The following is a 26,666-nucleotide window of genomic DNA, read 5'->3' on the forward strand; positions in this document are numbered from 1 at the left end:
ACAGGATGCCTCCCTTCCTGCAGCAGTTCCCAGGGGCTTTCTGCAGAGACTGGGAGAAGAAGGCAACTCTTTAATATTCAAGGCTGTAGTTGGACTGAAAACATACTGAGTAAAGTCACTGCTCAGCCAACTTCTGAGGAATTTATGAGAGCACAACTCAGTTTCAGAGGAGTACAGATTGCTGCACCCACAGGATTAAGGAATGTCTTTCACTGCTGAAATCCTTTAATTAAAATAAATATTTTTCTTTTCCCTATTAAGACAAATCTTCCTCCACCAGCTAAAATCTATCTTGTAAGTGGCAATTGATTAATGTATCGGTGAAGGATTTATTAGTATATTTCTTAAAGCCTGTTGAAATATTTCATTTTCCTGTCATACATCTTCATAGTATTACTCAAATCTGCAAAGGCAACTCTTAATAACACAGGGCAAGCCCCAACAACAGAACGTAGCACTCGTGAAAGTCGAAGAAGGGAACTAGTAGGAAATAATATTGTGATCTTTGGGCTTAATCCTGCACACCCACAAGAGCCTGTGCCCGCAAGAATTCTGTATTTCTCAATCATTAGACTTCAGATGTTGGGTGTTACCCAATATTTTTGATTGTAAAAGTGGTCTTTAAACTGTTTGAACCCTGCCTTCAAGGTGAAACTGGAGAAAATGCAGGTTCTCTCCTATCACTAACTGATCTGCATTTAAACTATCCCAGCCTGGCTTTGTTTTGGAGGTGGTAGTGCCTTTAATGGTGCCCAAACATGAGAAATGCAGTATGAAAACTGTATTGTTTTGACTAGGAGCTACAGTCTCTTGCATTTTCCCCCACTTTTTTGTGTGAACATAATCTTTGTCACGGCAAATGTGATAATCTACCTCACTGAGAGTAAACTGTGGATTGTTGCACAGCCTGGCAGGGTGAGAACAACTTGTGACAGTGAGGTGCCATGCTCTGGTCTCCTGCTGAGAGCTGGAAGCAGCAGGATTTCCAAAGCCCTGGCTTGCAGCATCCCTGTAACCTGAAATTACACTCCAGGGAGCTCAGGCACTGAGCACAGAATCATGGAATCACAGAATGGTTTGTGTTGGAAGGGACCTTAAAGACCATTTAGTTCCAACCCCCACCCCCCTTCACTGTGGGCAGGGGCACCTTCTACTAGACCATGTTGTTCAGAGCCCCATTCAACTTCCAGGAATGGGGTTCCACAACTTCTCTGGGCAACCTGTGCCAGGGCCTCAGCACCCTCACAGGAAAGCATTTCTTCCTAATACCTGATCTAAACCTACTCTCTTTCAGTTTGAAGCCCCTTGTCCTGTCACTACATGCTGCTTGACAACTGCATGTTTGAGGGCTCAAATCTACCTCCAGCCATCAGAGGGTAGGGCCTTTATTCAGACAAAACATGGATTTTGGGATACGCTTGACTTCCAGGTGCAGGAGTCCTTTGAAGAGGTGGCTTGTCGGGTGTTACAAGCTCTGCCTGCTCAGCAGTTGTTGTCTGGGAATTCAGGCATTTGTTTGCTTTGTGGGTTTTGCAGTAATGTCTCTGCAGGGACTGAACCAGCAAGTCCATTGTTTTATAACTCTTCAGAAGTGCCTTGATTCATCTTTTCACTGGCCTCGGAACTGCACATTTTCTATGAGGTCAGATTTTTGGCTCTGGCAAATTAGCACTCCTTTATCCATGGGGAATCAAACATTGTTGATTTACATCAAAGATGTAATTCCTTACATTTTTGGTTGCTGCAAATGCTGCTCTGTGAACTTCTCCAGAAGACAAACCCAACACAGCCCCTATTAAAAAGGACCTTTGAGAGACGTGTGGGAACGGCCCACGCAGGGCTCTGGCTTTGCTAATCTGCTGTGCTTTTGTAGAGCTTTGAGCAGTGTTACCTTCAGGTCTGGTCACGTTGACCTAATCCTTCATCAGTGCTATAAATTGCTGATAAATTTTCTGGCAAAACCTTCTGGCTCCAACATCCCAGGGAAACCTCTGGCTGGAATCAGGCTCTCCCACTACCAGCATGGCAGGGGACAGCTGGCCTTTCCAAGCACAGCTGAGCAGGATTAGCCAGACCACCCTGTCAAGAGACTCTGTTATCCCATCCTCACCTTCCCTGGCAGACCACAGTCCTGCAGCAGCTGCTGGGGAGAGGCACCTTGCCAGGAATGCCTTGCAGAGAGCAGAACTGCAAAGCAGCTCATCCATCTCCCCTGGATTACTGTTCCTCTGCTCTCCTTTTCACTGCTCCCTGATGGAGCCATGCTCCTGGGCCATACAGGGATTTCAGTGCTAACACAAGAGTCTGCTCTGCTCTTTTCCCCTAATCATATTTCCTGTTGCAGAACAAACCTGTGTAAGAACATCCACAAGACAAATTATTCCTGTGAAATCTAACCTCTTCCTGATTTCACTGACCAGCTGGTGCTGGGGAGGACCAACCAGCTGCAGCTCCCTGGAGAGCAGTCCTGCCAGCAGGTCCTTCTTCAGCATGATAATAGTTAATAGCTGGAGAGCCAGCATCTTCCTCAGGACTTGAGGTCTGAGCTCTCAGTGAATCAGCTCCATCCCACCAGTGTCACGTCTGCCTGTAGCTGCTTGAGGCAGATTTTTCCAGCTGCTCTCTGTTGCTTGTCTGAAAGCAACACTCATCTGGTCAGGACCTTGGTCAAAACATATTTCTCAGGAGAATAACAATGGAGTGAGGTTTTTCTTTGGTCAAGGAGCCCCATGCAAACAACAAAATTTCCCACTGGACAAAAAGTGTTTTACTTTACAACGCTTTTGTTTGTTGGGGGTTTTTTTCCCCCACAAATAAGGAGGTCCAGCTGTCATCTGGCTGTGGAGACCTGTCTGTGCATAGCTGAGGTGCTGATGTTAGTCCAGGATGTGTAGACCTGCAGCAGTCACCACGTTGCAGGCGATGGGAGCTGGGAGGACCTGCAACCTCCCAGACCAGTCAGGATTGTCAAGGTTTTCCCATCTGCTCACCCCAGAGCCCCCAGCAAGCCCCTTGCTGCCCGGGTTTGCCTGTGGCACTGTCCCTGAGCTGGGGTGCCCAGCACCTCTGGGAGCTCCCCACAGCCAGGCAGGAGTCTGCTGGAAATTCAGTGGAACCACAAAACTCTTCAGTTCCCACTAATCAAGGTTTTCCTGATCAAATTGCACCCTGTGGCAGGAAAATCCCTCACACATCGTTGTGGAGCTGTTTACTACAACCCATGAGTGTATTGTGCTTACTCTGCTCCCTGGGAGGGGATGTTGAGCCAGATGTCTGTGAGCACTGGTGGTTTTCCCTATTTCTTCATGTGCATTCTGCACACAAAACACTTTCAGGCTGGCTGTTCACATGCAGCTGCTTGAATCTTACTCTCTAGAAACAGGAACATATGCAGGACTTTTTCTTCTGTTTTACTGTTCCAGTTTTTGCTTTTTAAGAGCTAATAAATATTTTGTGTTGTGTGATACCTGGCTCAAAGGAAAATCCTGATGCCTTATGGTAAGCCATAACTACTTTATATTTTCATTTTATTTTTTGTGAGTGTGTGTTTGAAAGTCAGTGTAGCTGTTCAAGTGTAGTGCAGAATATGGATTGACACATACCATAATTTCTATATAAATTTGAAAGAGTTTTCCAGCACTTCTTTATTTTTAAGTGGCACTGGTATTTGTGTTCTTGAAATAACTTTGGTTGTATCTGCACAGAGTTCATGGCGATGCTTAAACTACGTATTTTCAAACAAGCATGTGTGTATTTGTGTGTGTGTTTACACCATTGTTGGACCAATGTGTCTCATCCCTTTCCAGCCACATTCTGGATGTTCTGAAATCCTTCCTGTGGTCATTCCTAACTTAAGTGTCTTATATTTTTTTCTTTCACGGGAAGATTTAAACACCTTTTCATATGATTAACAGTACTTAGGCTTGTCCTAATTCAGCACTGGCTTGCTGATAAGAGCTGTCAGCAGATATCATGGAGGGGCTGTCTGTCTTCCCCAGGCAGTTATTCTGGGTTGAATGTCAAAGATCTGGACGTGTAAGGGAAACCAATAAGATATTTATGTGAGCCGTAAAGGGCTGCTGTTTGCATTGGTGATTCCTGGTCACCATATGGGATGGGGAAGGCACAGGAGAGGAGGCCAACACTGCTGTCCCCTCACACTCCAGGAAAAAAAACACCTGACCCCTGGGAAGCTGCTATTTTAAATGCTCTGAGTTGCAGCTCAGGGTTCAAGGACGATTCTGTGATGGTGATTTGGACCTTGCCCTTTCTCCTGCCTGTGCCAGCTGCCCTGCTCATGCCCTGACCCTGCACTCTGGAACTGGCTCCAGATCCTGCTCATGGCAGCAAAGGCAGGATTACACTGGCTGCGAAGTGCCTCCAGGACTCACCAGCTGAACTGTGCAGGAAGGAGCACTTCTCCCAGCCAGGAACACTTCTCCCGGGGGCCTTGGCTGTCCTGGTGGGATGTGCCTGCCCTGCATGTGCTGGAGCCCAGCAGGGACTGTGGGGGTGATGGATGCTCAGCCCCCAGCAGATCCTGCCCTGCCCACGGCAGTGGTAGTGCTGCATCCCCACTGGAGACACAGGTAGGAGGCAAAAATTAGGAGAGTGGGAATTGCCAGGTCCCCTGGCACCCCAGGTCAGGGCATTCAGTGTACAGAATATCTGTCTTTTCTCTTGTTAGTCCCACTGCACGGTGATTGCACCAGAAGACCTCTGCCAACATCTCTGTTAACTCTCCAGTACGAGACATTGGATGGAGTTTAAAAGGAGAAGGAAAGGGAAATTTATTTTGCTTATCCCAAGGGCTTGGAGGCTTGAGGAGGAAAAATCACTTTCAAAAGATGAAACAGGAGAAAGCCAGGAGTCTATCCTTACTTTGAGAATGTGAAGGAAGGCCTGAATGGTGACATGGAGCATTGGCTCCTTTTGCTGCCTGTGCTGGTGCCATCAGAGGCAGCTGCTCTCTGCACACTGGGGATGCTGCTTTGCCCATCATGTTGCCTTCCCCATGCACAGCCTCAGGGCCAATCTGCAGTGTCTTGCTCTGCTGCCAGACTTGTTTTCATAGTTACTGTGAAAGCCCTTCATGCAAAATGTTTCTGTTTAAATAACAACTTCAACCTCTTTTTTTTTTTAATGTCTATTTAATTCTGGAACAACCTGAAAACAAGATTGAAAGTAATTACCACAGGGCCAGGACTTGGACTTGATGATGCTGATGGGTCCCTTCCAAGTCAGTATATTCTATGATTCTATGGTTCTACTTTTACCACAAAAGTAATTACTTTGGGGAGCAAATGCTACTGGGAAAAAAAATGGTACAAGGCAGGTCAGGTGACCAGTGGAGATACTGGTGCAATGCCTGCCAGCAGCACATGCTGGAGGGACACTGGGCTGAGACCTGGGCATTCATTGCAGGCAAAAGGCTGAGTGTGGCCCTGGCAAGAGAGTCCCAGCGATGTGTCAGCCCCCCTCCAGTGTTTAGCACTGCAGCAGCTTTTGGATTCCTGGCTGCCATCGCTCTGGTGACACCACTGCTCTCACGGAATGGCACCAGGCTCTGGGCATGGTCCTGCACTCAGGTTTGCAACAGCACCATGGCAGCCAGCCTGGGAGCTTGCTCTGCACAGTCCAGGAACTGCAGCTGGGTTCAGAATTGCACAGAGATTTAAGAGCTGTGCCTTTCCAGGTAAACTCATTTTTGAAGCCGGGCTCAAAGCCATGTGGTGGGAAGATTTAGGACTTCCCTAAGGCAGCCTCTGGGCCAGGTGGGGGACCAGCTGTATCCATCTTCCCCCACAGCAGGATTTGGTGGGAGGAAGCAAGTGGAGGTTGTTTTCTAACTGTTAATGAGCACCTACATGGTCAGAGCCCAGGAGGCTGTGGTTGGCTCCTGCCCGACCTGTGGGGCAGGCAGGGGGAGACAGTGTGGATGAGAACAATTTATCTTTGGATGTTTTCATGTTCTCTGCTCCAGATGGACTCAGAGCTCAGTCTCCTGGGTTAGAGGTGTTATTTCTGTCTAGTCTTGCCTGAAGAGCAGGAAGTGGTCCTGGAGCAGCCCTGGGCTTTGCTGCACAGGGCCAGCAGCTCCCACTAACTCTGGGCAGCACAGATCTGAGTCTGCAGACAGGGAGGAACAGGAGCAACAAGAGAAATTGCACCTTTCTGGGAACAGGGATGCACAGATTTTCCCTGTAAACCCTGTATCCCCTGGCAGAGCCTGCCATAGCCACAGGACCCAGTTGCAAGCAGTGCTCGTGGTGCTGGGACCAGCCAGGTCTGCCAAGAGCAGTTGTGTAGCAGAGCTCTGCACACAGACAGTGGGTCTTTGCCTACCCCAGCTCCTGCTGGGAGCTGTGGCAGGGCCTTTCTATTCTGGAGATAACTTTTAGCTTCTTTTACATCTCTCTCTGGATGTATTTGTGGCATGCTCATCAGCAGTTTTTGCTCTGCCAGCTTTATAACTTCATTTCAGTTATTTCTGTAATGCCCTGGTGCATTTAGCAGCAGAATTTGGGCTCTGGCATACCAGGTTGTGCTTCTGATCCCCTTCCAGCTTGCTGGTCCCCAGCATCTCCCCAACCTACCCTGCACACCCCCAGCCCCTGGAGCCTATTTTTGACATAGGCTGGTTCCCAAGTGCAGCTACACCTGTTGGTTGCTGCAGTTTAATTCCTCAGCACACCTTGTAAATCTTTTCCACAAAAGTTTTACATGCTCTGGTGTGCCAGAGCAGAATCCAGTCACTGAGTCCTGTATTAGAACTGACACTGTACCACAATAAGAACAAAATTATTCTCCCAGGCTCTGCTAAACCCCCAGCCCAAGCCCAGCTGTAGGAGAGGGAGAGTCAGAGTAAGTCCCTGTGTGGGCAAAGGGCACGTACAGATTGTGGAAGAAACTGCTCAAGGAGCAGAAGATGACTCAGTGTGAAGACAGGATCCAGCAGGATGTGGACACTTTGGTCAGGGTGTGTTCCCAAGGTAGGAGACATGTTCCACACAGAAACCATTTCACTGGGAATTGCAGGAAGCTGGTGATGGATGTGTGTAAGGGGTGCCTCATACACAGCTGGGAACCTGCCATGGAGTCATCTGAGAGGGAGAGGGAGTGCATGTTGTTTAGCTTTCAGCTGGATGGGTCTTTCTGGGAACAACACTGATTACAGAAAGCAAAGATTCCAGCAGAGCCAGCTCCATGGCAGCTGCCTTGTTGGCCTACATGATACAGGCACATTCAAACAGCTGCTGTCCCCTTCTAAGACGCCATCAAAGCCAGGATAGTAGCCATCAGCAAAGAAATATGGAAAACTGAGGTCTCCCCTCACCAAAAAAGTAAATATTGACACTGTGCATTGCTAGAGAGTCTGGATTCTGTCCACCATTTCCTGAAAACCCATGATAGCTGTAAGTGTTTAATTCGTTAGTGCAAAGAAGGGGTTTCTTTTCTTGCAACACTCAGTCTGTCTCCACTGCTTCCCGCTGCTCTTCCCAGCACATCTCCTCATGGTGACATCCCCTTTCCAGTGCAATCCATAACACTATGCTGGAGGCCACAGGTCTGTTCAGAATTACAGAGTCCTTTATTCCGGCGCCTTGGAAAGAGCTTGTTTAATGCAAGTTCTGTAAAAGAGACTGGCTTCCCTGAAACATGAGGCAGTTAAGAGGCTTTTACAAGCCATCGATTTTCCATGCCACTGGCAATTTCAAAACCATCCCTTTGGATCAAATGACTCATGCTATTCGATACCAAATGGTCTGTTCATAGCTGGAGCCTTTTAGTTTTTATTTTGCTCAAATAGAAAGCTGCTTCTAAACATAGACCTGCATTGCAAAGTTGAAAGCTTTTATTCTGAACTATCACATCCCTGTATTTTAATCTAGGATGACAATGGATTGCTTGACAGAACCAATGTAGCACAAATGGGATGAATATATCAAACGTATTTTAACCAAAAGAGATTTGGCCCATTTTTTGCATTTCGCTCCATTAATGATCTTTGCCAACCACTTTGCCATTTGCAATGAAATGTTTCAGCAATGATGCTGCTGTTCTTTTATTTCATCAAACAGAAGCAGATTTTTGCAGAAGCACTTTTTAATTTCTGCATGCAGCTGCATATCTGTCAGAGTCCAAGAACCCAGCTCAGGGGCCTCTCTGCTCTTTGAAATTTCTTATTCAGCCTGGAGGCACTTACACAAGTTTGCTTTCCCTGGGCTTTAGTGCAGAGCAGCTGTGAGGCTCTGGGACCTGACCAGGCTCCTGGAGGAGGAGGAAGCTTCTGTGAGATGTTCCTGAGCACATAATGACTCCAGGAGTCAGTCACCCAGCTGACAAACCCCAAAAAATCTAATTCATGAGCAAACCAGAGGAGTCAACTTCCAAATACAGTTGCAACAGGGAAGGCAGACAAACAGGAAACAATCCCTGTGGTTTTTTCCCATTGCTGGGCACAGAAGTGTCTTGCTGCTGATACTGTGGGGCTCCAAGGAAAGGTGGGCACAGGAGGGCAGAGTAGTGAGGGGCTGAGCCCAGCCAGCAGTGATGCCACCAGCCACAGCACTTGGGGACAGCTCAGAGCTTTGCCAGGGCACCCTCCCAGGGCTTGCTGGTGAGCCAGGGCTGGTCTGGTTTCAGTTACATCTTCTTGCATGAGCCTGTCATCACTTCATGACGGAGTCTTTTGCAACAGAACCCCATTTACAGAATTGTCAGTAGGTTGCAAATTGCTTGCCTATCCCTGTCCTGACCTCCAGGCCATAAGGCTCTGGTCCAGCATGTGCAGGGATTTGCCCTTATCTGTCCCATAGCTTGCTGGGGCGTTGCTGACAGCTACAGTCGGTAAGGTTGGTACAAGCCAAGGTCTGAGCATGTGGCCTTTATGCAGAGGTTTGCCCTGAGCCACTGATGTCTCTCCTACACATGGGCTTTGCTGGAATGGGGCATGGATCCTCTCCAGTGTGCCCTCAGCTGAGCTCCTCCAGGACCAGCTTGGGGTTTGCACTGACTCTGGCAGGGGCAGAAACACAAGCATCAGGTACCAGAACAAGGAGAGGAAGAGAGAAGCACCTGTAGTTTGCAAAGGGAGTAGTTTTGGACAGGAGAGTGGCCAGAGGAGGCTGGACCAGCAGGCACTGTTCAGCACCATCCTGCACTCACTGGTCCCTCACAGTGCTCCAGCACCAATGGCTGTATTGTGGAGCCCTATTGTTGCAAATCCCAACTACGTTTTTTTTCCAACCCAATTTTCTCAGGAATTGACCCAATTCTTGCACTCAGGAACTGGCATTCACCCTGCTGGCAAATGGTTCCCATTTGTTTCAAATGATCTGCCCAGGATGACCTTTTCTGCTTAAATAGCTTACACAACAAGAATACATGAATGTTAAATTCTAATCTTACAAAACTCTGAAAGCAGGGCCATTTACCAGCAGCAAGGGACTTTTTTCCCCTATCCTTTTCAGAAAGCAAAAAGGAAAAAAACAACCAGCACTGTGCAATTTCAGTGAAGGGAGAATTCATTCACAATCCCCTTATCCCCCAAGTTCACAGGACTCAGGGTTAGCATGACTCATTTCTGCTACTTTTTGCTGTGGAAAGATGAGAAGGAAGATCACCAATGACAGGTAACCCCCCCATGGCCTTCTGGGGTTGTTTCCCAACCAAATGCCACTGCAGATCAGGACAGTAGTGGGTCATGAGCTTGCTGGTCCCACACCTCAGAGCTCCCTTTGGCACCCATCAGGACTAACTGGTCCTCACGGTTCGAGTGCTCTTCCTCACACTCCTCTCTGTTTTCAAAGCACACAGCACACAGCCCCTGGTGTCTGTTCCTGGAGGCAGTTTTTACAACCAGACATAAGGGATCACTTTTTACCTTTGGCACAGTAAGAGGTTGAAAGGTTCTGAAATTTTCCTTGCAACTGCCTTGGAAGTCCCAAAAGTTTGAAAGTGCTCTTTTGAATGGTCGTGCTCTGCCCATTGTCACCTACTGTCACAGCATCTTGTTGGAGCCAGAGCCAAATGACTGTGAGGTGATGGGAACAGCTCCACACCCAAAAGGTGACTGTGTCCCCTGAGGTCTGCACAGCCAGGGCAGCAGGCTGGCAATGGAGAGGATTCCTGATGGGTGGAAAGGGCTCTGATCCTGCCTTTGCTGCTCCAAAACATTCCCATTGACTACAACTGGGAAGTGATAAGTCATTCATTCGGGCCTCAAATCGAACAGCGACACCGTAAGTCTTGGTGCTTGGAGAAGAGTTTTCTTCCTGACGAGAAGCATTCCTTCAGTTCCTGACACTACTTCTCACATTCTTTGCATGTCTGAACTGTTTCTCAATATGCCTAAATTTGCCCATGGGAGGATGCAGCCTGAGCCACAGCCCATTGCTTGTCAGGGCACGGGCACCACAGCTCCGCTCTTTCTGCAACGTCTTTCTTTGCCCCTCCTGGATGGGAGCTGCTGCAGCCAAATTCCTTCAGCTCACACAAGGCAACATAGAGATGGCTGGCCCATGCTTTGCTGGCCATCATCCTTAATACAGCAACAGGAATCATCAGGTTGTTTTTCAGCAAGATGTGTTTGGTGAGAGAATCCTCCCCTGGGGCAAACCAGGTGTGGTTGAAGCCGCTGCTCCTTGCACGGAGTTCTCCAGGCTGGAGCCAAGGCTGTTCTTAACCTCTGTCTGTCAGAAAATGTCTTGTGTTCTCACTTGTGCTGCCATACCTCTCTGAGGTGCTTGTTCCAAATCCTAGCCATAGGTTGCTCCCCATCTTTATCTTGTATAAAGTTTGGCCCTTTCACTTTCAGCTGTATCTACAGATATTGGTGGTGATCTGTGTAGCAGCAATTAGCTTAAGAAAAAAATTACATGTAAAAAAAGGTCATGTTTCCTGCAGGGCGATGCAGGAAGGGAGGGATGAAGTAGATGGTGACAGGCATGGCCAAACAAGGCTCGTGTGATATGCCCAACCCACAGGAGTGGGGTGAGGGGATGGATAACTCTTTATATTTCCTGCAAAGCCCTGAGAGCCAGGAGAGGCTGGACTTGCTCCAGAGCCATCAAGCTCATGGGAAGGCACCGTGGTGGGTCACACCAGGGCTGGCCCTGGGGACCCCCAGCTGGAGCCCCGTGGGCTGAGGCGATGTGTGGGGCCGAGGGGGGATGTGGGGCCGTGGTTCTGCTGCCAGGCCCGCCGTGTGTCACCAGGGCACAGAGCCCACCCTCCTCCTGCCATTTGGTTCTCATCTCAGTGAATCATTTCAATATTTCAAGCACATTTTTGACCTACAGCAGCACAGTAACAGCAACAGCTGGCACCAGCACTTCATAAAGCCCAGCAGTGACCCCTCAGGTGCTGGCTTAGTAAAGCCTCTGATCATGTGGCAAGGGCAGTAACATTGTAGTGAGGCACCTGATCCCCGAGGAGAACAGAGGAGGCCCTTAAAAAAACTCAAAATTTCTGTGAATTATAAAGTTTTGAGCAGAGCACCCATGAGGCAGCTCAGCACTCCAGAGGTAGATGGGCTCCCATGCACTTGGAGGCCCAGGTAAGAGCTCTTCGATGATTTTAAATCTTGCAGTGAAAGGCTTTGTTTATTTTGGCTTGCCTTGCGAAACCGTATGAATACATTCAAAGTGACTGTATTGGAAATTAAAAAAAGCTTCCTCCACCAACATTCACACGCAGCCCTTGGATGCTGCTGTTCACCAGCTCTGGGTTACAGCTGCTCCTTTCCCCAGCTCTGTCAGCCAGCTCTCCACATCACCGAGTCCTTGGACTGAATTTGGAGACCCTTCTGAGACAGAGACTTATGCAAACAGCCAGGTTTGTACTGACACAAGTTTTATGTTGTTTTTGATACGTTAAGATGTAATTCTGGTCATTTCTTCTGACTGGAACTTCTCCATACGTTCTCATTTCACACTGAAACAGAAAAATTGCTGTATTAATAATTGCTGTAACTTATGTAACTTATGTGATAAAACATTTATACATATGTGATTGAGTTATGTGATGTAATAATTATAATTATGTGCTTAATTTGGGGGATTTGATATTAATTTAAATTGAAACTAGCTGTTAAAATTGCTGTGTATTTTTAGTTGCTGCCATGTGTTGCCAGCTAGAATTTCTGGTTAATTTAAAACACACACACACACCCCTGCCAGCACAACCTGTCTCCTCTGGCTCCTCTGAGTCACTTTTCTCAATGTTGGCCCCAGTCCTCAGATTTCTAAAGTTCCCTCTGACTGGAAGTTTTGCCATTCAGCAGAGCCCCATTTCCACGTTGACACCCTGTGGCTGCAGGTGCTGACTAAGCAGCTGTGCCAGAGTATGACCTGAGAGTCCATTTATCTTAGCCAAGGTTGTGGAGTCATTGTAAAGTGAGTTTGTAACCTGAATAGATCTCAGAGCTGCAGTGTCTGCTCACACAGATGCCAAGTTCTTACACAAGAGGAGCTCAAGCAGTGGCCTCAAGCTTTCAGAAAGATTAATATCTATGTCTATAGATATTTATATACCTATATCTGTATCTATATCTATATATTTCTCTCTCCCTCCCCATCTATCTATACCTGTACCTGTATCTATATGCAAAAAAAATTAAAACCCACGTGCCTAAAAACCTGTAATCCAATACTTTCTGGTATAGGGAAGTGTGCTGAGCTGGCAGTATCCACAGGCAGTAATTCCTAACCACCTTCAGCATGAAATCCGAGGGAAGGAGTAGTCCCTTCCCTGGAAACTTTGCTCCTCTCCCCCTCAGTCCCCATCTCCCCTTCAAAAATTATTATGGTAACTAAGAATTCTCACAAGCATTCCTATCATTCCTACCAATTCCTGAAAGAGGAAAGACAAAGGCTGGTGACAGTTGCATAAGATATGTCCGTTTATTGGATAAGGGCAGGCTCACTCATTCTGGCTTTGATCTTTTTTTATGAACGTGTCATTGGTCCAAGGCACATCCTGTGGTAGGGGGTCAGTCTCTCAGTTGAATCACTCTTTCCGCAGAAGACACTCAGCAGGCAGCTCGGTGAGTGAAGCACAGGCTGACAAGAGGATGTGCTTAGCTAGCCAGAAACTATGTCAGATGAAGCCAAAGCCATCCCTGTGTTGTCATCAGCAAAAGTTGCAAATAAGAGTCCCCTGGGAAATGATTAATCCGACTTGGTAAACGAGTGAAAAGGCGCTTGTTGTCAGGGCTCAGCCTGCAGAGGGAATACCCGGGCTCCGCGGATGTGCTGAAGCCTTTGAACTCCGCTTTGTTTCTCCAGCCCCCTCGCACACGTGCTGCAGGACCAGTCCTCCGGCTCCGGCGGAACCCCGGACCTCCTACCTCCAGATGGCTCCCCAGAGGCTCTACACTCTCCTCGTGATGCTGCTGTGGGGCTGCGTGGTGGCCTCCTCCTCCTCCCACACCCCAGGTAAAACCCAGCGTGCTCTTTGTGCCCCTGCCTAACCCTGCTTCATGTTCACTTGAGCTCTTTATGAAGTCAGTCCTTCAGCCAAAGCTTCTCGTGTGTGTATGTGTGTGTGTGTATGTGTTTGTGTTTTGCAGTGATTGGCTGATTTATAAACCTGTAATCCATTGTCTAAACATATTTTATGTGTTTAGTGGATATTTTTCTGAGTGAATTTGAAAGGAACAGAAACTGCCTTTGGTACACAGTGAATATATTGTTTGATACAGAGATATGAAATATAAATGCTGCTCGGATACATCAATGCTCCTGAGTGTGGTCCCAGCTGGACAGACTGTGCTAGGTGTAAGAAACACAAGGCTTAATCATAGTTGGAGAATAATACTTTCTTCTAAAAAGTGTTTCTATGCAAGCTGTCATCCATGGCAATGGCTCTTCATGCACCCTTTGCTTCAAGCCCTCGAGCTCCTCTTTGCTGCAGTGCACCTGCCAGCCCCAAGTCTTTTGGCCTCTGTTAGCTGGGGCTTTGCACCCAAAAACTTTCCTTCTCCAGAGGGATGGTGAGCAGGTCTGGCCCTCCCTGCCACACACAGTGCAAGATGCAGAGGTAAAAAACTTGTCCAGGAGGCCACTGAGAGGTTCCCTGTCCTACCAGGCAGCATGGACAGAAATCTGCCAGCAAACACGCCACTGCCAAGCTGAGCAAAGCACACTGGCCTTAAAATGGGTTTCTGAAAACATGAGACTCACCTGCAGCCTCTGTGAGCAGCACAGAGAAGTGCAGACATACAGCAGGGACATATGGGGGGCACCTGACAGGCTGCAATTTTCCCACTGGCAAAACAGGCGGAAAATTGCAAACCCTCCTCAGACAATGGCATGGCGTGGAGCAAAGTGGTGGGAGGCAGCTGTGGATCAGCAAGGGTGTGTCACCAAGGCAGTGATGTTGGCAGGAGTGTGCCCAGTAGCCAAGGAGGGGTGGCCATGGGGGCTGTGACTGTCTTGCCAGCACATCCCTACCTGAGTCACCACCACGAGCGTCAGGGAGACAAGTTGTTAATTTGTTTTTTTCAAGAAACATTCAGGAGCAGCTTTCCTTCAAGGCTGGATAATGAAATAGAGTCTTTCTAGTCCTCTGTCCTGTATGAATGATGTGAGACTGGTAATGTAATGTATTATTGTGAGAATGAGAAACTGCAAGAGGCAGTGCTGACATTTAAAAAACAATCAGATCCCAGAATGTAAGTCACATTCCAAAAAGAAGCTTTTCTGTTCCCTCTGAAATCCAATCAAAATTTATTTTGCAAGAGTTGCTGTTTACAATAGCAATTGTTTAGGGAAAATATGGCTGTTTTGCTCAAGATCAGGATGTAAATAAATTTCAGAGCATTATCATTTCCAGTCAGAAATTCCAGTTTTGACCAATCTAATCCCCTCTTGACAGCTCATCACTAGACTCATGAGAAAGGCTTCTAGCTTTTTGCTTCCTTGTTTGCATTGCTGCAATTTATCCACTCAGGAGGAGCTTCCCAAGCATGGGAGAGCTCAGCTCCCAGCCCTGCCAGCAGGTGTGGAAGTTCTCCCTCCTGCTGGCCCCCATGGCTCTCAGCCTGGTTTGGCTGCTGGGAGGAACATCCCTGTGCCTTTGTCCCCCTCCGTCCTCAGTCTGGCTGTAAATGGCCATTCTGGATGAGCCACTTGTTCATTTTTAGCAGCTGCAGCTCTTGGAGCACTGTTCCTACAGACTTGCTATCCTCAGTGCTGCTTCTGGTGCTTTTGCATATCTGCAAAGCCCTGGGAGGTGGGTGAGATGCCCTCACCTTGCCCCCACTCCCATGCTCATCAAGAGCCCAGCTTGAGCACTCTTTGCATAGGCAGAGCTGCCTGTGCCCCTGTTTCCCCTCCTCTGCCCACACTGGGAAATCTGTGCCTGTCTCAGTGTAACCATATCAGATCCTCTCCCCTTCAGGAAAATGAATACAAGATGCTGCATGTGCAGGGCTGTGCCCCACTGGAGCTGGAGCAAGCCCACTACTCACCTTGGAACACAGGGCTCACAGCTGTGGGAGGGAGAGTCCTTGTTACACAGAAAAATACATAAAATCTAATTTTTCTCTGAATCATTATAGTCTATTGTTCCCGGCTCCAGCATCGTCCTAAATACATTGCCATGATCTCCTACTTTGACATCTCCTGTAATAACAAATCTCCCATGGAGCTTTACATGCTGGGAAAAGTGGGATCTTAAAACTGCTGCCTGGAGTGTGTTTCATTTTGGAGAATTCCCACAGAAGAAACAAACCCTCCAGCGATGTACCCTGCAAACTTTCCAAGGAGCACATTAAAGTTTGATTCATGTCACCGTCTTCCACTGAAAAATATTCTCAGGGTCTGCTTTCACAGTGGATTTATAGAAAAAAAATAAAAGGAAAAATGGTGTAAATCCTGATGGAGACATGAAAAAGGTGTCAGAGGAGCCAGTGACCTGGAGGCCAGATTCAAACAGAGAAGTGGTGGCAATGCTGGACTGACACTGCCAGGAGATGGGCTCCAAATCACTGTGAAATAAAGTGTATCATGCAGCAGATAGGTAGAAACCAGATGGATAATCTCACCTTTAGATAGTGGAGAAAAATGACCTTAGATGTTGTTACAAAATTTGGCTTTGTTTGAGCTAATAAAACTGAGTAGCCAAACAGGTTTTGTTGTGTGAATGATGGCTCCACACAGAGCTGGACCTGCCCTAGTATGGAATTAATCTATAATACAGATTTATTAGCATATAGCAGCACCTTACAATACCTTGGTAAAAGCCAGACTGACTGTAAAGGCACATTTTTGCATAGCTGATACATGTCCAAAATAAGAATGATTTTAACTTTCTGCTTTTTTGCCTTTTTTTTTTCATTAATCTTTAATATACTTGAAAGTAATATTTAAAGCAATATAGATGATTTGTGTCTTTTACAGTTAAGGAATATAAATCCCTCTGACAGCATGCTGTGATCTGTCATCCTGTGTTGGTGCATGTGCTGAACACAATGTTTGCAGATACTTGTCCTGAAAGTTGGTAAATATAATGAGTTAAAGGTATGCAAATACAGGACATGAAAGGTCATCCAAGAACAGTTGCTTTGCTTAAAGCATCTTGGAAAAGAATGTCAAAGGAGTGGCATTCTGTGGGCCTTTCCAATGGTCCTTGAGTGTTTTCTCGGAGCATCAGCAAAAACTGGTTTTTGGGGGCAGAGTTTGTGCAGGTTTGTGGAGAACAGGCTATTAAATAGCCAGGGCTGGACCTGAACCAGCAGCACTTCCCTCCACATCCAGCAGCTGATTTTGTCATATCATCAAACTCCACAACTGTTTTTTTGTTTGTTTTCTTTACTCTGACACTCTGTTTTACCCTCTGCTTTTTTTTTTAACGTAGTTGCTCCCCCACGAGACCTTCAGATCACCGACCCCGGACTTTTAGGTCCTCTCGATATAGAGTGGAAACCTCCACCCGATGTACAAACCTCCAGTGAATGCACAGTAAAATACAAGTTTGAATATCGCAACACTGGTGATACAGACTGGAAGGTAAGAGTTAATCCTCCTAAATCCACCCTGTTGTTCTGCCTTCAGTTCCTGCACAGGTTTATGTTTGCCTTTCAAGGAGGCAAAGCAGTTCCAGCTTTCCATGAAAAAGCCAGGCTGTTCCAGTGGTTTGAACCTTTTGCCAAACTGGAATGTGTTTTGAAATGTAACAGCAGCAGCACCCAGAGAAGGGGCTGTTTCTGTCAGAGTGCGGGGTGTTTGCTGCCCAAAATAATCCAATAACATCTAGTATCATTCTTCATTGTAAAAGACATTACACTTTCTAAAACATCCTTATGGGGCTGGAACCGAAACTCAGTGTCAACAGATCCTTAGGGATGCAAAGTGGTGAATAAATAGAAGTTAAGTTTCATTAATTATCCTAATGTTCTAACATTCCCTTTACCCAAAAGGGACTTTCCAATTACCATTTACTTTTGTCTTTCAGATATGGTTGACTCTAACTGAGCTCTATGATGAAATTGTCAGTCTTCTCATGTGTAGTAGGGCAATGGCAGACAGGTACAGCAGAGGAAGGGTTGTAGGAATATATTTGGGGAGTGCTTAGAACATGAAAGCTGCTGCAGGGTTAGGAAGGTAAATGGAGTGGGGAGAGGAGAAACCCAGCAGGAGGCTGTTTGGTTGGCACAAGGTACTAAGGAACACATGAAAAATGTGGATGTGCCTCAAGAACTCAAAACACAGGTTGCTATCCTGAAAGGAAGAAGGGTTTTTTTGCACAGTCCTAAAGCAGGAGTGCTAGAGGTCTTGCCAGCTCGAGACACCAGGCAGAGAGGGGAGCAGTCAGTGGGCTCAGCAGAGCTGTGGAGCACAGCTTCTTGCTGGAATGGTTTCTGCATATCCTGCATGAACATCTGCTTCATCTGCCCAAGGCAGCAAAGCCAAGGCTGCCAGGCTGAGTTTGGCTACCACAGAAAAGGGTTTTGGCCCAGACATCCCATGGGAGCCTGCAGAGGTGGAAAATCCTGTGTCAGTTATGGAATGCAGTTGTGAAAGGTGCTCTTCGACCTTATGTTGGTCATGATGCACCTCACACTCCCAGATATGCAGCACTGTGAGTCTCTGCAGATTCTTCTGGGATGATTGGAACTGGGATGTAAAAGCAAAACAATTGCAGTTTCAAAAAGCTCATCAGAATCCCCAAAATCACAAGTTATGGAAGTGTCTTATACAAGGCAGATCTACAGACCAGGAAAAAAAAAATCGCCTCTGGTACCTTGCCAAAACCTTGACCCCAGATGAGGTCATGAAGAAGAGTTAGTCTGAAAAAAATGCATTGGACATCAGCAGAAGCAGATGTCATCCATGTCTGCTAGAAACCTGGTTCAACAGGTTCTTACCCTTGGGGACTCCTGGGCTATGCCACCACAGTTCCTGCTGCAGCACACGGATGCATTTGATCCCATGTTACTTTGTCCTACTTAGGCTAATGTGATACTTCCATCATTTGCAGCCCTTGTCAACTTAGTTTCCCTTGCATAAAGTAACGGGGAGTAAGCTGAGGAAAAAAAAATATAATAACCTTCGAAAGAGGTGCTCAAAAATCCCCCAAAAGACAAAGCCCCATGGTACTCGGTGGTGAGCCCGTGCTGCAGTGCCTGGCTGCTGGTCCATCTTTGCAGGGTGTGTTTGTGCTTTCCACAGGAACCAGCCACTACAAGACACATTGTTCCTTCTGTTTCTAATTATCTGAAGTCATGAACAAATGCTTTTTATCTGGATTAGTAGTGATGTCACCATCAGATCGTCCCCAGTGTTCCTTGCTGCTGGGGATCCCTTTAAACAATCTGCTCCCTCTTGTCATTGCTGGTGTCCTGCGGGTGGAGGGACTGAAAGCCAGCAAGGCTGGGCACAGCAGGTGGTACAATAGAGCTGGAGAAGCCCCGGGCGAGTGAAGCAACTCAGAAATGTAAAGAGACGTCGGAGCACACAAAGGAGCCTATTTGCAGCTGCAGTGAGAGCAAGGGTAGCTACTTCTGCAGCCCACTTAGCAACAGAAGAGGTGCTTAAAAAGTCTGTCTTTCAACCAGGTTATTTTTACTAGGAGGCTAAAATTCAGAGTTGGATTTGACCTCAGCAGGACTGCTGAAGTGAAGGTGCAGACTCTGCTCGAAGGACGGTGTACTGGTGGTGTGGAGGTGCAAAGTGACTGGATTTATGCTACCTTCCAGGTCCCACTGCAAGGTTAGGAGCAGCCTGTGATACCTGGTGCAGTTTTGTGCTTTGCATGAGCCTGTTGCATGAACCAATGCTGGCCTGAGGGTTGCTGGATGGGAAAGACATTGCAGGGCTTATTGAGGGATGAGACACCAGAGCATCTCTGCTTCCAATGGCTGTGGTTGTGGTTACTGAGTACCTGGGGATCATTTCCTTCTGTCTGCGCCCCAGCTCTGCTCAGTTGCCCTGCAAGAGCTCCACTGCTGAATAACAAGGTCAGTTGAGCATCTTCCTGCTCTAAGATGAACTGGCCTTTATAAGAGACAGAGCACTTGGCAGTAAAATTATCTAATAACGCTGACTGGCCTTTTTTTTTTTGCTTTCTTTTCCTTTCTTTTGCTTTCATTTGCTTTCTTTTCCTATCTTTTCCCTTCTTTTACTTTTCTGTCTTTCAACTGTAGCACACAATTGTTCAAAGGCATAAAATGGTACTTCTGCTTGGCCTGACCAGTACATTGCTGAATAACTGGTACGTTATTTCCTTCTCATTCAACAGGAAAACTGGAATCACAGGTCCAGAATTTCCACTGCATCTATCATGACTGGGAATACCTCAAGTGCACTTGGCAGCCAGGTGTCCTCGCTCCTCATGGAGCACATTATGGGTTATATTATTGGTATGTATCAGCAAACTAGAAAAATACCCAGGCAGCAATCCAGTGAAGCTCTCAGGGTACTAAAATGCCACAGTAAATATGCTTTTTATGGCTGGCAATACTATTGCCCAATCCACCGAGGATGAGCTGAAACAATGTCCCAAACAACACGTGCCTTCTGGCAAGGGAATATACTCAATCCCTGCTTACTTTCTTAAAATCAGGCTCATTCTGACCTTTGCCAGGTCACTTCCTCCTTTCCTTTTACTCACCCCCTTGGAATGTTTTCTGCATGTTGTCCACCACAGAGACTTGTGCTTTCCCATTACTGAATACACCTGGATTGTTCTGGCTGCACATTTCCCATGGTCACAGTACATATATAGGATAGGATTCAGCATGAGCTTACCAAGCTTCAGTGAACCCTAGAAAAAGAGTGGGGCTTCTTGGCCACTAAGAGTTCTGGTCTTCAAATATATTGTCATAGCACACCTCATGCAGGCAAACATGCTACTGAAAGGTAATAAAAATGCATGTTTCTCAGCTGCTTCTTTTAAACTGCTGCCTAAATTCTGTCCTGCAGGAGGAACATAGCTAGAATTAGTGGTTTGGGACAAAGTGAATGCTGTATTTGGTGTTCATTTGCTATGATACTATGGGAAAGATGACTAGTTAGTCTGGGTTTCGTGTCATTGGGCTATGTGTAGAAAGGCATAGCTGCATTTTAAAAAGAGTTTCCATGTAGATGTTGGAAATAGTCTTCAAAGCAGAAGCACTGACTCAAAAACATTTTGATAACTGCAAAAATCTGCTTGGGGAGAACAATGGAAATTCATGATTCATGCCTAAAAGGAAAACAAACACAAAAACTCTCAACCTTTATTTAATTGCTGTAACAAAACCAGACATTTGGATCTGGGACCCATTGTATAACAGATCGGGTGGGAACCATGGCATCCTTTGATCCCTGTGAGCTAATTTTTATATTACCAGTATATTTTGACTTGGCAGGGGACCCTTCTGACCAGAGTCAGTGGCTGATGGTGCAGAAAGGGTCCTACAGGAGGATGGCTGTCTCCATGAGCAGAGGCCAAATCCTTCCCTGGCTCCAGTCACAGTGTGGCACCTCGTAAAGCCTCCTGTGCTCCAGCAGTGGGCTTGGGGAGAGATTGACACACCCTACAAACCAACCTGGGAAGCCATCTGTGCATGTTAATTTGGTTTTTTCTCCTCCCCATACTTTTCCCGTAGTAGGAGTCCAGGTGACTGATGCATGACACTGTGCTTTAGATTTTAGACAGGCTGCAAATGGCAGGGCTTGAGGCTTAGGTAAAGAAGGCCCTTGTTTTGGTTATTTTCTGTTTTCCTACACACTGTTAGGTACGAGGGGCTGGACCAGGCAGCACAGTGTGATCACTACATCCAGGACCACGGCGTGAACGTGGGCTGCACTCTGCGAAACCTGAGCCAGGCAGAATACCAGGATCTCAACATTTGTGTCAATGGTTCAGCAGCAGCCACCCCTCTACGGTCACTGTACAGCACCCTGAGCCTCCACAACCTGGGTAATGAAAGCAGCAGGGCTCTGGGGACCCCACATGGCCACCACACACCCCAGGCTCACACCTTGTGTGAGGGGGCTCCAACAGATGTGGGTGGGTGGCTGTAATGTGTCTGGGTTGATTTCTCCCCAGAGAAGGGGCTCTGGGGGACTTCAGCATCCAGGAGTGTTTGCAGGTGAGCAACACCACTCATTGCACACCCCGGAGGGTCAGAGGGTCCCTTCAAGTGCTGGGTTCAGCAGCTGGACAACTTGGGACATAAATGGCAGATGGTAGAGCAGCTATGGGGTTTTTGGCTCTAGCAGCACTGTCACAGAAATATCTTCATTTACTCCTGATGGAATTGAAACCACTGCTCTGCTCTTTGCAAGCACAGGAGAGCTCTTTAGGTGTTGCTGTTCAAACCAAGCTAAGGACTGGGAGGAACTGAGTGCAAGGTGTGATGGGGTCTGTCAGAGCAGAGGTGGATTTCAAACCCATCAGAGACAGGCATTCACCCACATTCCAGAGAGATAAAGGGCTAGTTCTCCAGCTAAACCATGGGCTAATGAGCAGGATTTCTGAAATCAATTAGTGCTGCCATGTGCTTCATATGTGACTTTGGGCATCTGACATAAACCAGTCTTTCCTGGGATTCAGAGAGTGTCAGGCCAACACTGCTGTGGTGTGTCAGTGCAGTGGCCAAGGGAGGGCTGGCTGGCTGCAATGTGAGGGGGGCATGCCAAGCACGGGGCTCACACCCCAGTGTTTCAAAACCCCTGCACTACAGCCCAGAACAAGGACCTTGTCCAGCCTGTGTGCCAAGTTAAAATAAATAACACACCCTCCAGCCTCTGTGACATCCTGCTCATCCAGCATTATGGCTGAGAGCAAAGGGAGCTCAGAAATCCCATCCACGGGGAAAAGGTACAGAGGGAGGGGGTGATTAACTGAAGCCTTTCCACCAGGAGCTGTCTGAGTGCACCTCTTGACCTTCTGTCTTTTTGTCCCCCCTTCCAGCCAAGCCCTCCCCCCCGAGGCAGCTGGTGGTGTCCGTGTCTGCAGCCGAGGAGCTGCGTGTGGTGTGGAGCCCCCCGGGCGGCCAAACACCGCCCCAGTGCCTGGAGTACGAGGTGGAGGTGGCAGAAGATCTGGGGGAGGCCAAGGCTGCCTGGGCGGTAGGGACAACACACGCTGTGCCACGGGGAGGGGCAGGGGTGGGGGAGCCCTGCTGATGGCAGTGGGGAGGCAGCGTGTTGTCAGCTCCTCACTCCCGGCTGGTGCTGCCGGAGGAACGTGCTGACCGGCTGCTCCACTGCACATGTTCCCACTTAACCCCCTGACCTCCAGCTGCAGCGTTTGCTTTAGCAGGAAGAGATCCCAGCAGGAGTCTCCCAGAGAGCACTTTCTCAGATCTCCTGCCTGTTATCTCAGAAAACTGTCATCAAGGAAATTTAAAGGCTGTTGTGGCTTGTTCCCTTGATTATGATGGCACAGCTTGGTCCAATAAAACTATAATTTGAATTTCTCAGAAGAAGTGGCCTGGGACAGAACATACCTTTTATGCGTGGTGGTTTTTTTCCTTGTGCATTATCCAGGTGCAGTCTGGAGAGCAAAAATTAAAAGGACTAATTAATCATAGGGGACAACTGAGGGACATTTTTTCTTTAATTGCCATATTCTACATATGAGTTTTCTTAGGTAATTGAAAGAAAGATTCCCTAAATTAACAGGCATAAATGGCAACATACATGATGGCATCCCCAGAAAGAGTTCGCAACATATTTGTGTTCACTATCATCTTGTTGGCATTAGCCAGTCCAAAACTGTTATGAAATTATTTAAAATTGCCAAAACACAATCAAAGAGTTTGCAGAGCCTGGACAGTATGTTCAGGAACATCAAGTCAAGGCAGAGAGCTACTGGTGGTGGCACATAATTCCTTGACTTTTATTCTCTGTGCTTTGTTTCTCAGCCTGTGTTGACCCAAATGGAGACTGCTTGCACAATCCCCAGAGCAAATCAAAGCCACATTTCATGTGTTCGTGTCAGGGGCAGAACAAATATTTTTTGTGCCGACCAGGGCTTTTGGAGTGAATGGACACAGGAGTGTTTCTCTGGTATGGAATCCAAAGTAAAGTGTTTCTTTTACATCCTTTATAAAGCCTGTTTGGGACCAAGTGCTGATGACTGCCCTGGGTATCTGCTGGTGTCCAGCACTGGAGGTGGGATGCTGGCTTAGTTACACCCTCAACCTACTCCAGCACAGCCATTCCTACAGCTTTGCATCTCCAGGGCACTGGGCAGGCAAACCTCAAAATATCAATGCTTCTGCACCAGCAGCTTTCCCCAGGGGAGAGGCACATAGTGGTAACTACATACATACACAGGAAATAATTACCCTAAAGGAGTATGTTACCCTATACAGTACTAGATACCTGGCATATATCTGTAATCAATCAGTCAATAAATAAATAACAACATGGAGGGTAACAAATGTGGACACAGTGAGTTTGCATCTGAGCCTAAGCTTTGTAAGAGGTAATATAATCCATTCTAGCATTTCTTTATTTGCTGTCATTTATCTTTGCAGTGTCCAGAAAAGAGGACAAGCAGCTATTTATCCTCATTCCAGTCATTCTGAGTTTGTCAAGTAGCCTCATAATATTTATGTTGATTGGCCAGTGCAAAAAAAGGTAAGCGCCAAGGCAGCCTCTCCAAGCAATGTCGTTTTTTTGTGGGTGTCTAGAACTATTTATAACTACAGTTATAAATGAAACAACATATTAAATGTCTAAGGGACAAACATTAATAGATGCTGTAAGACTGGACACCAAATAATAGTTTATTTTCAGTAAACAACCTTCCTAAGTGTGTCTGTTTCTGATATGAAATGCCTCTACAGCAACCCATAAACTCACAGCAGAGACTCAAACACTGCTCATAGGAGCCCCGACTGCTTCTGTTAAATGCAGCAGTTACTTGCATGCACAGCAGCATAAATAAAGCCATTATCATACCCCAAACCACTCAAGAGCAGAGATTTGTACTGGCTGTGTTAGAGAAGTGCAATTTTAATGGCTAAAGCCTCATTCTCTATGCACTCCCATCCCAGTTGTTTGCATTCACATCAATGATGGTGCATGGGGAAAGCAGACGCAGTGGATGAATTTACCTGTATCCAAAGTATTGGTACTGGATACTTTCTTCAGGTCTGAGGGGTCATTTAGAGACAACTGATCCCCTGGGACTGATGATTATTATCTTTTCCTCGTGGCCATATAATGTAAGCAAGTGGGTAGCTTTTCTAATATACCTTTTAAGGCATCACTCATGAGGGAGAACTGGCTATAGAAATACTTCTGTGGTCCTCAGAGATCAACTAACACCTGTTTGGCAGTCAGATGCATTGAGTCTGACACACTCTCCTTCATATTTGTTTTGCACCCACCTTTCAAATGTTTTGGTGTGTGAAATTTGAAAGAAAGTGTAGATGCTACTAAGAAATCCGTGGAAAGCAAATGCTTCCAGCATTGCCACTGGGATGGGACAACGTCTGACAGGGATGCTGTAGCATGTCCTCAGCTCTCTCGGTAACAGGAATAACAGTCTGTCTTCATTTCAGATCCCCAGAAGGAAAACCATCAGAGGCATCTGTGGGATGTTAACTCTGCTTGGGACTGCTGTACCACTTGTGTTGGATGGGTTGCTCCTGCCACATCATCCCAAGGGCAGCTGAGAAGCCCTGAGCTTTCCACAGCCCTCAGGGGTCTTCCCCACCTGCTGCCATTTGTGAAGCCGGTTGTTGCAATTCAAGTCCTTAATGGACCCAGAGAAATCGGAAGAGTTTTAAACTGACCCTGCAGGAAAACTGGAAGAGTTTTAAGCTGACTCTGAAGCAAGCTGTTTCTAATAACCTGGCAAAGGGGAGAAAGGAGGCAGTGGAAACTGCCATGAATAAAGATAACACGTTGTTCTGTGGGTTTGTTTGGGATTTTTCTTCTGTAAGGATTTTAGAAATCTGTCACCAGGACACAGACACTGAAGGGCAGCACCTCACACACAATGCTATATGCATGCAAAACCTACACCTAGCCACTGCACCCCACCTTGCTCTCACCATATCTTCCTAGTCCCAAATAGGGTGAGCCCTGCTGAGAGCATCTAAATTCTGAATGTGAGCTACTTGAGCTATTTTTTTCATTAGCTGATATGCCTTATTTGCTGAAAAGCTGAAGTGGGGAGGCCTTGAGGAACTTCTGCTACAAAAAGGCATGATCACAGCTACTGCAAAGGACAGATGCTTCAGAATAGTGAGGGTTAGTCCAGCAAATGAAATGTGGAAACTTCTCTGGGAAGTGGACATTCACCAGAATTCAATGAATCAACCAAGGTGTTTCTCAACACCATGTATTCAGCTGATGAAATTGCTGACTGATTTTTAAGGAAACATTCCCTATGATGATGATAGAAAAGAAAATCATCACTAGGTAAGGTACTCTTTTCCAAGCCCATTCCAGGATTTTTGGTTGAAGAACTTACCAAGACAAACACAGAGGTTTTGTGTGCTCTCATTTCATCTGAAAAACCCAGAAAACATATTTTCTTGCAGAAGCATTTATTCAAAATGGTAATTTCTAATGAGCAGTGGAAGCTCAGAGAGAAAATCAAGTTTGCGTCAATCAGCTACGTAAAGAGCCACACTAATCCAATCAGGCACAAAACATCACAGCAAGTGCTGCCTTACACATCCAACTGCAAAATTATTCAGTCCCTATCAGCTGCTGCCACTGCTAAGTGGGCAACAGCCCAATGTCATTTGGGGAGCAACCAAAGAAGGAAAGAACCAACAAAAAAAAAATTCTGTGCATAGGCTGGAGAAGAAATGAAGTTTCATGGTTGTTGCAATTTCATTGAGGCACAACCTCTGCCCCTCCTGTTTCCTGGGGCTCCTGGCCAGCCAGCATAGGATGGTTTTACTTTTAAAAACAGCTGTGAACATGCACTGGGCATTGAAATACTGTGTTTTACCTTGATGAATGTAGCCCATCAGAACTGGAGAAGGGAACTGGACTTGCAAAGCATTTACTGATTTAACAGAGAAGGTGAAAGGAACCATAAGAGAGGGGGAAAAAGCAAGAATAAAGCTGGCTTGGCCCAGAAGCAGCTCCCAGCCCCAGTTCAGGGAGACCTGTCCTGCAGACATCTCCAAAACATGCTCATCAGAGCAATTCAGCGGTGGTTCATGCAACAGTCCAGATGCAGAAGGCTCAGCACAG

General features: G+C 46.8%; 1 protein-coding gene across 1 annotated transcript; it reads left to right on the top strand.

Annotated features, from left to right (window-relative positions):
- Positions 1-3,348: 3,348 nt before the first annotated feature.
- On the top strand, positions 3,349-25,569 carry IL13RA2 (interleukin 13 receptor subunit alpha 2). Its single transcript, XM_027667681.1, has 10 exons — positions 3,349-3,498; positions 13,290-13,439; positions 16,864-17,015; positions 19,064-19,217; positions 19,747-19,867; positions 21,227-21,411; positions 22,408-22,565; positions 23,363-23,507; positions 23,981-24,083; positions 25,013-25,569. The coding sequence occupies exons 1-10, from the start codon at positions 3,489-3,491 to the stop codon at positions 25,053-25,055; spliced, it is 1,221 nt and encodes a 406-aa protein (XP_027523482.1). The 5' UTR covers positions 3,349-3,488; the 3' UTR covers positions 25,056-25,569.
- Positions 25,570-26,666: the final 1,097 nt, after the last annotated feature.

Source organism: Corapipo altera, unplaced genomic scaffold (assembly GCF_003945725.1).
Source record: "Corapipo altera isolate COAL_440 unplaced genomic scaffold, ASM394572v1 107, whole genome shotgun sequence".
NCBI lineage: Eukaryota > Metazoa > Chordata > Aves > Passeriformes > Pipridae > Corapipo > Corapipo altera.